The sequence below is a fragment of the Stylophora pistillata genome, chromosome 3 (assembly GCF_964205215.1).
Source record: "Stylophora pistillata chromosome 3, jaStyPist1.2, whole genome shotgun sequence".
NCBI classification, from domain to species: Eukaryota; Metazoa; Cnidaria; class Anthozoa; order Scleractinia; family Pocilloporidae; genus Stylophora; species Stylophora pistillata.
This window is the reverse complement of record NC_142521.1, coordinates 33,556,971-33,570,218: the sequence shown is the minus strand read 5'-3', so window position 1 is coordinate 33,570,218 and position 13,248 is coordinate 33,556,971. Positions and strand designations below refer to the sequence as shown.

At 41.3% G+C, this 13,248-nt stretch overlaps 1 protein-coding gene across 1 annotated transcript; it reads left to right on the top strand.

Moving 5' to 3' along the window:
* The first annotated feature begins 8,845 nt into the window (after positions 1-8,845).
* Positions 8,846-12,264, top strand: LOC148735721 (uncharacterized). Its single transcript, XM_088755106.1, has 4 exons — positions 8,846-9,295; positions 9,402-9,470; positions 10,386-10,442; positions 11,472-12,264. The coding sequence occupies exons 1-4, from the start codon at positions 9,148-9,150 to the stop codon at positions 11,609-11,611; spliced, it is 414 nt and encodes a 137-aa protein (XP_088611232.1). The 5' UTR covers positions 8,846-9,147; the 3' UTR covers positions 11,612-12,264.
* Positions 12,265-13,248: the final 984 nt, after the last annotated feature.

Sequence of the window (13,248 nt, the reverse complement as noted above, 5' to 3'; positions counted from 1 at the left end):
CGGATGCGGCGTCCCATACTCCTTTGTGCTGGGCTCAAGAGATGGCCCTCTTGGGGGGTGTTTCTGTATACAAGAAGGGCTTCATGCAGGCCGGTTTTTCCAGACTTTTTCAGGATGCGTTTTACGATTTTTACTGATGCCTCTGATTTTCCATTCCCCTTGGGCCAGTATGGTGAGCTTGTGACATGGTTTGTCTGGTATCTGTGGCAGAGCCGCTCAAAATCGGATGCAATAAATTGTGGTCCATTATCAGTTAAAATCGTTTCTGGAACACCATGTCGAGCAAAATGTGCTTCAGTTTTGGCCACAATAGTGGCAGATAAGGTGTTTTCCAGTTCATCAACCTCGATGAAGTCTGAATAGTGATCGGTTGTGACGAGGTAGGTGCTCGATTCAAACGCACAAAGATCTTGACTGATAAACTGCCAAGGGTACTCTGGTATAGGCTGGGACTTCATGGGTTCCTTGGCATTCTGTAATTGGAACTGTGCGCATTTCCCACATGAACGGCATGTTTCGCGAATATCAGACTTCATGCCTGGCCAGAAGACAGTGTCCTTACAGAGACGGATGTTTGATTCGGCTCCGAAGTGGGCAGCGTGAGCCTTTTGTAGGATGGCGTTTCTTTTTGCCAGGGGGATAAGTACTTGCGTTCCTTTGTAGATTACCCCATCTTGATGGGTTAGTTCTTCCCTGAAGTTCCAATAGGGGTGTAAGCTGTGGGTAAGTTCCGATTTTCTTGAAGGCCAGCCTGTGGTTATGACCCTGATCAGGCGACAGAGGGTGGGGTCATTCGCAGTTGCAGATATGATGTCATTCAGAGTCTCGGAAGTGACCCTGGGGTTTTTGATGTCGCTGTCGATGTTAAGTCTGAAGATCTCAAAATTGGTCTGTTTTGAGTCGTTGATGGTGGGGAGAGGGGCCCTCGAGAGAGTGTCCGCCAGCATGAGTGACGTGCCTTTCTTGTATGTGGCTTTGATTTTGTACCGTTGCAGCCGCATCAGCATTTTCTGGAGGCGGCGAGGTGCTGAGTGTAGAGGCTTCTTGAATATTGTTTCTAAGGGTTGGTGGTCTGTGTGGACGTTCACTTCGCGGCCGTAAATCCAGAGGTCCCACTTGTCACAGGCCGACACTATAGCAAGGCATTCTTTTTCAATTTGAGCCCAGAGTTCTTCATTGGGGCGAAGGGTGCAGGATGTGTAAGCGACTGGTTGAAGGTCTCCGGAATCATTAGGCTGGAGGAGGGCTCCCCCAAGCCCTCCTTGTGAGGCATCCACTTGGAGGGTGACTGGCCTGTTGTTGTCAAAGTAAGCGAGGCATGGGGCACTGGTAATGAGACGCTTTGCTTGGGCAAATGCTTCCTGGTGTATGTCTGAACAGATGAAGTCACGATCCTGCTTTGTGAGGTCAAACAGGGGCTTGATCACGGGGGACAAGTTAGGGCAGAAAGTATTCAAGTAGTTCACCATGCCACAGAATCGCATCACTCCCTGCTTATCTGTAGGGGCCGGCATAGCAGAGATGGCCTTGACTTTGTTGGGGTCTGGTGTCACACCCAGGTTGGATATCACATGGCCCATAAAGGTGATCTGTGATAGTTTAAACTGAATTTTTTGCAGGTTGAACTTCAGGTGCTTGTCTCGAGCGCGCTTCATTAGGGCAAGGACATTGAGATCATGATTTCTGTTTGCTTCCTCAACTGTGTCGCCTTGGCCCACGACGAGGATGTCATCAGCTATGCAATACACATCGTGCAGACCCTCAAGGGCCTCATGCATTCGTAACTGAAATTCCTCTGGGGCACAACTAACGCCATAAGGGAGGCGGAGCCAACAGTATCGACCCCAGGGGGTGTGCATGGTGGTGAGCAGACTGGATTCATCTGTGAGCGCAACTTGAGTGAAGCCATCGAGGGCATCGAATATGGAGAATGTTTTATGCTTTTTCCTTGATAAGCGTGGAAGTATTTCCTGTATAGTAGGAATCTGGTAGCGCGGAATTATGATGGCTTTATTCAGCGTTTGGCTGGGATCTAAGCATAAGCGTATTTTGGTGGTGCCATCGGGGCGGGTCTTTTCTCTGACCGTCATGTTACTACACCAGTTTGTGGGTTGGTCCACCTTCTTGAGTTTTCCACATTTCACCATGGCGTCAAGTTGTGCTTTCACTTTTTCGAGTTTCGCCACCGGTACTCGATGGATGCCTGCATGGCAGGGTGTGACTTTAGGATCCAAAGTCAGATGGACTGGCTGACCCACATTTCCCAGACCCTCAAAGTTGTCTTTGTACGATGTAACCAATTGGGTCTGCTGGAGGTGGCCTGGGTGCAAGTCGGTTGTAGTTGCGGACTGGGGAGGTGTTGTCTGATCTGTGGAGGCCAGATGAATGCGGGGTAGTTTGATGTCTGACGTTGGGGAGGAGAACACTCTGTCTTTGTGAAATTTCAGTAGACCGAGACGCTTGCTGTCTCTGCCACTTATGAGGGCGGGTTTGCCTGGGATGCATGCCGAGTCTATTACTTGAAATTCTAGTGTTTCGAAGTGGGAGACGCCCTCGCAGGCTAGACTGACTTTTCCCAATGGGCGAATAGGTTCTCCAGAGTAAGGGAATATCTTGACATGCGAGGGGCGCAGCGGGGCAGTTGCCGATATCTTCCTGAAGACTGATGATGGTAAGGTGTTACAGGATGCGGCAGAGTCTACTTGCATTAGCACTTTTATGTTCTTTTCAGGGCTAACGGAGACTGGGAGCCAGGTGAAGTATTTGTCGTCCTCCATGTCGTCACAAAGAGCAAAAGCTGAGAAAGAGTGGACGACGTAGTCATTATCATCATCAAGATACGTTGCAGATGCTTCGTTCCCTTGAGAGAAGTGGTGAACAGTGTCTGAGCGCCGAGGGGGAGGGTGCTTGGCTTGTTTTCTTTGTTTCTTTTCAAAATCCAACTTGAACTTGTCTTTGGGGGATCTGCAGACCTTGGCAAGATGGTTCTCAGTCATATAACAATTGGTGCAGTAGGTACCTGGTTTGGTCGCTGGACAGTCCTTGCGGGGATGTCTAAGGCCTCCACACCAACCACAGTTTCCACGACGGGGTGGTGTCGGTTTCGTTGCCAATTGATTGACTTGCTCTTCGAGGTTCGGGTTGGTAGAGTGCATAATGGCTAGGTTGGTGTTGTGAGCTGCTTCCCAGGACTTTGCACGAGCAAGTTGTTCATCGAATGTGTAGGGTGTTTTCCCGTCTTCCTTGTAGTGATGAAGGAGTAGTTCTCTAAGGTCTTTGTTGTGGACTCCTGTGCATAAGCGGTCGCGCATGAGCTCCTGGAGGGGGTCTGTCATCTCGGAATATTTGGATTTTTGGGCAATGCTTCTGATTCGGGTTTCAAAATCTGTGACGGATTCGTTAGGTTTTTGTGTGCAATTGAAGAAAGCTAGTCGTTGGGGCATGACGTTGTCTTGACCGACAAAATGACCCTCTAAACGCTGCTGATATGTCCATGGCTGTTTTTAACTCTTCTGTTGTCATTTTCGGAAGGATTGTGGTATCAAAAATTTCCAAGACATCATCCGGGAGGGCGAGAAAGAAAGCCGCTATTTCGGATTGAGCCTTTTCTGGGACCCAGTGTTCTGGAGTCGTTGGGCTTTTGCTGGCGTCCCTCCATTTTCGCTGTAGCAGGCACCAGGCATTGAATTTCCTGCGCCAAATTCTTACACTGGCTGCTTTGTCTTCGCGGAACGAAAGGTTTGGTGGCTTGCCTTCGGCCATATTTGGTTCTTACGAGGTCGTTTCTCGGTCAGAGGTCGTCGAGAGTGTACGTCTGAATAAAAAACTCGTAGATTCCGTCGCTTGAAGGAGTTAAGGCAAGGGATGGGGCGTAAAGGCAATCCCACTCCTGACATCAAGTTATTATGCAATACAGGACGCCATATTGGATGAGAACTCGTGTGTCTTTATTGAGTAGTCCAGAGTGCATCGCGCACCCTAACAATACCAATGAATGTAGATGTGTCGAGTTAGAGTTCAGCGAAGCCTGAGTTTAGTTACCCGTACGATTTTACGAGCAAGTGTCGGGAATGTAAATCGTGTGAGAGAAAAGAAGAAATTAATCAAGAAGTGTTGTAGAGGGGGCGAATAAGTCGCCTAAGAGCGGTGTATATGCCAACGTTAATGGATACAATAACACAGCAAATGAAAGATCTGATAGTTGTGGATGAGTTATCATGGACGGACGCGTACGGTGGAGAGATGAAAGGAATTCTATGCGCCATGTAAAATGGTATCAATGCTCTAAATGTTGGTATTTCACGCCATATTCACACATGCGATGTCCCCAATGTCACTATAAGTTACATCAGCTTATTGATAAAGAACCTATGGATCCCTCATAAGAGAGGAGTTTCATGCAAGAGACACTATCATTTTTTCCAAGCAAGATGTGCGACGGAGAACATAATCCAAAATGGACTCTTCATCATATCGATGAACTTTTGGATAATGTGGAAAAGAATGCTAATGAAGACGACGTGAGACGAATGTTAAAACATGATTATACGCTAACACCTGAAGAAGAACTGTTTGAAAAAAAGTTTGTCTCGTTTCTTAGTTACGATGGCTTGCCGCGAGGATTTAGAGCAGGTGAAAGAGTTAGTGTATATGAGTCCCATTTGCCCACATGCTGTGTATACATTCCATGTGAATGACGAAAATAAATGGGGCGCGCTCGTGTCTTGCTCCATCACCTTTTGGGGTACGAAGAGACAACGACAGAAGAGGTGCGTTATCGATTGGTATCCCAAGTGAAAGATTACGAGGATATCTGGGTGTTTTTAAATGTGATACGTAAAATTTTTCAGTATCAAGAACAGTTACGAGCTTTGACTACGTTTGGGGAATACCGATGGCTAGCTGGGGATAGATTTTACGGGAGTACTATCGACAAAGTAACACATTACGCGAGTCCTTAAGGAGCACCCACGCAACTGTCTTTGTTTACCCATCGGTTTGATTTCACTCCATTGGGTACCAAAATTCGCGGGAATGATCATCATTTTGATTTTATTATTATGTTATTTAGACAGGACCCCATTGATAAAAGTGCTCCTGCACTGAGGGGCTATCCTGTACAAATATTCGTTATTATTATCATTATTATTATTATTGTTATTACGTGATGACAGCTTTTAACCGATTTCCAAATAGATCACTAGTATTTCAATCGTGTCCAACGATTGGTGTGTGAGACAGAGGCTAATCCAAGATAAAAACAAGGGGTTCTCCTTGGAGTGGGACATTCTAGATGTCTAAGCGTGGTAAGAAAACCACACGTCCTCGAGTTCGTAATTTACATTTGATTTTGTTTAAAGTATTACAACATGGGAGGATCCAAGACACAAAAGAAAATTTCCAATCTAAAACGCAAGAGACACAAACAAGACAAACATCATGCTCAATCTTGTAAGGAAAAAGATCTGGAAAACCAGGAATTGAAACAGAGGGATAGACATCATACCTATGTATTTCGAAATGCTTTCAATTTTATTCACACCCCCCATCCGGATCGTTACAATCACTATACTAGCTGGGATAAAGAAGTGGCAACCCGGTTGGATTCTGCTTACCACGAACTAGCGAACTAGATTACAGATAAAGAGAGACAACACATGTCATGTCAATTATTTTATTATTGTTTTTTTTGGGAAAGAGTACTTTCGGAGAAATTCCGAATATGATTGTGCTTGTTTTTCCTGCTTGTCAAAATGGCGGACAGGCAACTTAGCATTACGAGCATTGCCTTCTTGATCGTAAAACCCAAAATGATTTATCGGAAAATTCTATGAACTAGGAGAGTGCCTCTACCATTTGCATGAATTTCATTTAAATTGGTCTACATACACCCAAGAACCAGACTCGTGTATTTTTACTTCTTTCGAGTGATTTTTATGGTAGTAGCAGAACTTGTTTAGATATTGAAGTTTCTAAATATCATAGAATCTATTTGGGGAAAATTATATTTTGGCAATGGGTGTTGAAGACATCCCAGGCAAGTTACACAAAATTGCAAAGTTTGAAATTTTGAGGGCTTCATTATTTGGCTCAGAGAGGCTTTAGATACAGAATATCAGCTTCAGAAGTGTTTTCTATCATCTTATCTGTTATATACATTTGATTTATTAGGTTTTGACCGACAAATTTGACGAAATATAAATTGAAACAAAGCCTACCTGCAACTTTTGGAAAATTCTTCAGGATGCCTTTGTTGTATGGGTCTCTTCTCAGTTCCCTCGCTCCATTTTCTCGACCAAATTTTGCACGAACTCTAGCGGAAAGGTAAGATCTAACTGGCTAGCCTCACCGAACAACTACTTTTATACCAGAGATAACGAAGCATTAACCCGAATAAAGAACAGTCGAACAGGTCAAACACAGTCGTGTGTCAAGTATCGAACTAATTCATCAATACAATCCATCCAGGAAGTTTTATTAGATGCATCAAGAGCACAACTAAGCAAATGCATTTCTGCAACGATTCTGAATTAATTCTTTGACTAAATCGAGCCGTACATTCCGTGGTGCATGGCTGAGAAGCTAAAATCGTTGTTTACGACCACACGAATGTAGACCGGATATGAGATGAGCAAAACTGCTCACCGGATGTACTTTTAAAATGCGATTTTGGCGCGTATTCTTTGTTTGTTTTTGTAGCTTCAGATAAAGCGGCATTGTCGCAATGGCATTGTCTCTTCTTTAGACATTTTTGGTACAACATATAATTGATAGAGGGATAAAATAGCGACTTTTGATCGGCTTTTATGACTGTTTTACAGTGGTGAATAAAGAGGACAAAAGAAAATCGCTTCATTGATCGTTTTACGCAACCTAATATTTATCCACACAAGCCGCCTATGTTTCCTGGGTTTGTTTGCTTGTTTGTTTTTTTATTCATTGCATATTGGATATTAATGATGGCTTGCATGTAAGATACGTCGCTGATCTGGGGCATTAGCGTACACATTAGAAGTTACGAAGTTGTATTTTTTGACCCACCACTCCTCCAGAAATAAATAAGTCTTCTTCAGGCTGACAAATTATCACATTTAATACCTAATGCTTTCCCAAATTTTGGCATTCTTTGTGTTTGCTTATCTATTTATATGTTTTTTTGTTGTTGTTTGTTGGTTTGTTGCTGTTTTTTTTTTGCTGGGGGGAGGGGTGACCGAAAGTAAATTTGTGCCGTCGATCAAAAACCCTGTAATGGAGATTTGCATATCGTCGTGCGAAGGAAAATATCCTGGTCGGGACAATGGAAAGTTTTTCTTTTTTCAAATCCCAAAGGGGACGTTTGTGAATGCAGTGGAAACATTAAAAACTCAGTGAATGTCAAAGGGTATTTCCTAGCACGTGGAAGCCTACGGACTTGGTATAAACCGTGATAAAATCAACGATGAAATATGTAATTTGTGATAATCCTACTTAACATAAATTAATAATTTGCCCGCACGTATCGGAGGACTGGGGATGGCTGCGAGGTACGCCGAGAGTTATGGGATCGTGGTTTTTAAGTAGAGGTCGTTAGTAGGGCAAGGTATTCTCCGGACAGCCTTCACCGTGTGTAGCTTTTCGTTTTCGTTTTCGTCTTTTGTATAAATTTAGAGCGGTATTTGCAGAGTACCTTAAGTAACTATGCAAAAATGTTATTCGCAGGATACCCTAAAACCCCAAGGGCGGCACCGCTGCCTTGGTCAGGGGTACACGTTCCCCAGTTTTTTTCCACCTGCTGGTTTTTAGGGGTTTTCGTGTCCGCCTTTGGTGCATTTAGCTCACTTCAATTGTAATGGACTTCTGTTAGCATATCGATTTGGCGTTAAATGAACCGTGGCTTGGCTGGCCAACCCGCCCAGATAGCAACTCTTTGTGTGTCCAGTTGAGTGGTGAAGGAAAATGGATCTAATTCTTTTCCATGCTGGTAAATACATATAATATGTCACTTGCGTATTTTTCATTCTCCTGTCACGAATTGTTAATCAGAACTGTATTTGTAATTGCATTTTCACAGTCTCTAAAGGAATTATTTTGTTTTTGGGTGCGGCTGTTATGATCATGCGTTCAATTTTCACCCAAGGTTCAGTTCAGCTTCACTGCCTTTGTTTTTGTTTTTAGATTTATGTTACGATGCATATTCTCATCATCTGTTTAAAGAAACTAATTATGGTTTTCTTCGTGCATGGTACATTGTTGTTGCGCTGTTTCTAAGTCTGTTTGCATCAAGGTACTGGATATGCCTAAACGCATACATTTTTTACAAGGGTTTTTTTTATGTTAATCACGATAGAGCAAGCTCGCTTGATATTTGCCAACATCACCAAGATTGTGAGGGGATTTACTTAAGGGGCCGGTGCAAAAACTGTCAAGTACAGCTTGGTAAAAGACTCTGAATCCCACAGTATCAAGAAGAGAGGGGAAAACTCATTCCCGTAGCACCCAAACTTTTCAACCCTATTACCAGTTTCCCGGGGTATGAGATTGCTCAGCGTTAAATCTTTCCTTAATGATTCGCTTTTTCGGTTTTCGTTGTTGTTGTTGTTTTTTTGGAGGGGTGGTGGTGGGGAGGGAGGGGGGCTTTCTTCACATAAAAGATACTTTTGAAGCTAATCTTTTCTCTCTAAAGTCTGTTTGAGCCGAATACAAGAGCCCTCAAAATTACCAATTGTGCAATTTTTTTGCAATTTTCCCCAAGTGTCGTCAGCACCCATGGCCAGAATATAATTTTCCCTAAATTGACTTCATAATATATATTTCGAAACTTTGATATCTGTTTAATCTCTGCTGCTAATTTCGTTGATGTGAAAAGAGCACTTTCGGAGAAATTACTAATATGGTTGTGCTTGTTTTTCCTGCTTTTCTAAATGGCCGACTAGGGTTTAATCGAGAATAAAGAATTATACCAAAAAAGAATCGCGTAAAGAAGCGATAGAGATCACGCGCTCGAAACTTGCAATCTTCGTCAAATCTTTGATGTCTTTGATGGTTTTTATGACCTTTCGATGACTTCCAGTCTCAGATTCTAGTCGCGGTATTCAACTACAGATCCTCCTTTGCCAGCCGATTGCGTAACTTTTTCTTGATTTCGGTCCTGATTGGTGAGTGCTTTTTATGTTCGTTATGTCATCACTGTCTGGTTCGACTCTTTGTGACTGTCTGCCTCGAGTGACGTGTCGGTGTGTTTTTAGAGTGTCGAAGAGTAATCGAACAGTTATAATCTACAAATGGGAAAAAAAAAGAAGAGAGATCGCGACAGACGGTAGGCTAAATTCAAGTTTGATATCGTAATCGACATTCGGTTCATGTTTAATTGTCTGCTGTTCACTACAGTTCATACGCTATCAAAATTGCATTATCATTTCCAGGTCACGTTCCTAATCCTGGTCGCCTCAAAGGTCAGAGCGAAGCTCAAAACGGTCGAAAAGATCGGAAAGGTGTGTCAATTTTAAGTGCTTAAATGTTGATTTATTATAGTTTTCTGTTTAGTGAATTGTTTTTACATGCTGCAGCCAATCTTAAAACGCGAAATGACTGACGTCCACCGTAGAACAAAACCGTAAAATAACCCTCACCCGCAAAATACCATTTCTCAAATTACGATTTCGTTTCGAAAAATAGCTAGAATTATTAATACAAAAAGTTTCCCAATAAAATACACCAAAACATGTACCATTATTTAGCGCATCGAGGAACTGTCTGGCAAAGCAGGTGGCGAAAGCACGTGTCTGGCAAAGCACTTGGCGAATTTCAAGATGTCAATCCCACATTTCCGACGGAATTACTAACTACTTTCTTCCAACTTTCTTTTCTACCGGCGAAACATACACTATCGAATATATGTGACCCAGTAACTGCTGTAGTTTACAATATATCGTAGATTATTACACTGCTAATAATAAGCCGAACTATTCCCCATTGAAAAAATTTTCCCTAAGCGAGACTCAATACATAAAGCTAAAGACGCTTTCTTAATTTCAAAAGGCAGAACACTTGTAACCCATGGTCTGAACATTCGAGAAGAAACATACTAATTATTCATGTCCGTATTAGTTTTCTTTCAATGTTTTCTTTATATCTTTTGCTACTAGTTAGTTTTATTTGTCTATCATTGCTATTTTTCTAAGTGGAGCCCCACAAAACATCGCACCTGAAGAAGGCTGGTTTGGCAAGCCGAAATATAGTATAACTTTACATTTCTTCCTATGTTGTATCTATCTTTGCTTCTATACTATGATTTTAACTTGATACACCGATCGGTTTACTGGTTTGATTTAAACATATGAAGTTCCTCAAAGCAATTTTGAACAATTGATTTCTCATCTACCTTTTTGTTGGCACATCTCTTTCAGTTCTCAACACCTGTCACGATCACCAAGGAGGCGTGGCAGATCGCAAGAAAGAACAAGGTGACGATTTGCATGTATTTTATGGCACCTATTTGATCAAAGCTTTAAACTTGCGTTCAGGCCGGTTTAATACAATATTGAAATAAAAAAAACAGACGATCACAGCTAAATGGATCATGAAAGAGCAAATCGGTGCTGGTTTACGCCTGCCACACTACTAGTATCAGTATAGCAGCTATAAAAATAGACCCTTTACTCTCAGTGATTAGTAAAGGATTAGAATCCTTTATTTAAAAAAAAATGTTAACCAGAACTTTTGGTTTAAGTAATGATCCGCATAACAAGGATAGCGCTGAAAGGCAATGCACGATGGAATGTCAACTTTTTTCATTTCAACAACTAGTGATCTCATTGGCCTAGACTCAAAAACCGCTAAAAAGTTAAGGTTCAAGTTGCATTTTGTCTAATTGTTTTTTTAAGGTTTCAAGTATATTTGAGACCCAATCGCACAACATACAATTTCTAACAGATATTGTATTTGGGGAACTTCATCAAAGAAGCAAAATTAATATCTATTGTCTTCTTCTATTCTGATTGATTAAGCACGAGCATTACCTAAAATCTATTTGATGCAAATGGATTTTATTTTTGTAACGTGCTCCTTCCCTATTCTTGAAATCAAAGATATTCTATGTGGGAAAGAGCCAATGCCACGGAACAATGAAGTTTACTATCGTTCTTATGTGGAACATTACTTAATATCGGTACCACATTTATTTCTTTCCTTAATTTCTTGTGATTGTCTTGGTTGATTTTGAGTTCGATAAATTTTTGTTGTTATTGTTATTATCTTTTTCGAAACTGGCCATTTTGTCTTATCCATCATAGCGATGGACTCATGTCGTGAAAAAAAAAAAAAACATTTTGATGTCTTTTGTTATCGATTTGTTCGCAGCAATTCCAAAATCATTGTACACTTTGAATCAACTTCGAAGGATTTGTACTTGTCTATCGATATAATTTGGCTTTTTTGAACCCTGTGCGTATGTAAATCAGTGTCTAAACTGAAAATTGGTGTTTTATTCCTAGATTTAAGCGCTCTAGGTTTCAGTCAAAGTCCAGATCACGTTCATCGGAAAGGCATCATTATGAGAATACCGAATCGCGCCGAGAATCCTCTAATAAACCAAGGTCAGTATAAATGTTGTGGTCTGTTTGATTTCGATTAATTTGTGTTCACCAAGCTCTCGATACCTTCTCCAGCATTTTAAAGGCCCATTTCCAAACGAGATGCCTTGCGCGCCCGGATCATTTTTCATATATGAAAAATACGCTATTTTCCTCGCAGTTGCGGAATCGCTTTGATATTTTCTTCCATCTTACTAAGTAAGGCTTTCAAAGTTCCATCTTGAATCATGTGCGAACAACAAACTATCATAGTATCCATATCAGTAAATAGTTTTTAATTCTTACATGTATGACGGTGAAAAACGTCATTTGAGAAGTTGATTCCGCCGAAGAAGCGGTCTAGAGGAAGGCCGAGTCTGCCCGGCTCGGCAATGGTTATTCGACTTCGAGAGTCTGTGTATGATTTATGGACGGCAAGGAAAACAACCATGGGTTTCGGTAACACTACAGACAGTGTTTTTGCAGAAATGTTATTGCATTTTTCCCACGATGGAACTAGAGACTCAGGGGAGAATTTTTCGAGGTGAGAATAATTATTTGACTGATTTTTACTTGAGATCCTGAGATATGTGTGTAAGCGATCTCATTTGTACAAGTCATTATTCTATAATTGAAATGCGTAAAATAAATCAGTTTTGGCCAATATTGGTTATTTGTTTAAATTTTATTTAGTTTTGAAGCCTAACAATTTCCTTCAACGTCAGGTAAGCTTTGTACAAGTTTTATACAGACTCGATTTATGATTTTTCAGTCTCAAATATCTAGCTGCAAATTTGTTTACTGTGTTCTTCACCAAATCTTTGTTTTTATTTTTAATAGTGTTTGTGAACGACTATCAGAGTTCGCCATTTAACAATAGCGCGATTCCAAAACAAAAACAAACGACTGCAAAGGATCTCGGATGGAAATGAGCCTTTAAATTAAAGGAGAATCTAGCGAAAAGTACATTTTCAAGAAAACAGTGCTTAAATATTTTTTTTAAGAAAATAACATCCGTCCGCCCCTTCAACGCTTTTCCCTTTCAACTTTGCGCTATACACTGGAGTCGAACTGGACAAAACAATTTAGGATCGGTTCATATAATAACTTTTGAAAATAAGCACCGATTATGCGTGGAACTAGCTTACAGTCGAGGCTCATGCGGGGGAGTCTCGTTAAAAGTGTTTGCATGTGAAAAGATTTTCCGGCATGAGCCTCGACTGCAGGCTGGTTCCAGTTCAATACCATGAATATGAATATTGTCGAACATTAACAGTCCTTGAACTATTTTCTACATTGACATATATTCTGTGAAGTAATCGGAAATCGATCGGCAAGGAAAGAATTCGGCAAATTCATCGGGAAATACGCTTTTCAAAGGTTCATCCCGTAACTGTACATGTCGTAGAAAAATGAGCCTTTTGGATCCTTTGGTGGTACTTTGACTGTTTCTAGCAAATGCACCGCTTACCCTCAACTAGCTTTAACGTGTTAAAGAACCTTTTTTTCTTGTCGCGGATAATGTTTTCTATATGGTTTTTCCTCTGTGTATGGGACAAATCCATTAGAACTGCGCTTCTGTTTGTAGAAAGGATTGTTTTAAATCTCCCATTTCAAAGGGGATTAATTGATTTACTAATGAATGAAAAATGTAAAACATTGCACAAGCATGGCGAATATTTGGCGCGAAAACCTGTTG

Excerpts from the sequence above, each read along its gene's own strand:
- LOC148735721 (XM_088755106.1), top strand. The coding sequence starts at position 9,148 with ATGTTCGTTATGTCATCACTGTCTGGTTCGACTCTTTGTGACTGTCTG. Across the intron at positions 9,296-9,401 it reads AAGAGAGATCGCGACAGACG|GTCACGTTCCTAATCCTGGT; the intron begins GTAGGCTAAATT and ends TATCATTTCCAG. Across the intron at positions 9,471-10,385 it reads CGGTCGAAAAGATCGGAAAG|TTCTCAACACCTGTCACGAT; the intron begins GTGTGTCAATTT and ends CATCTCTTTCAG.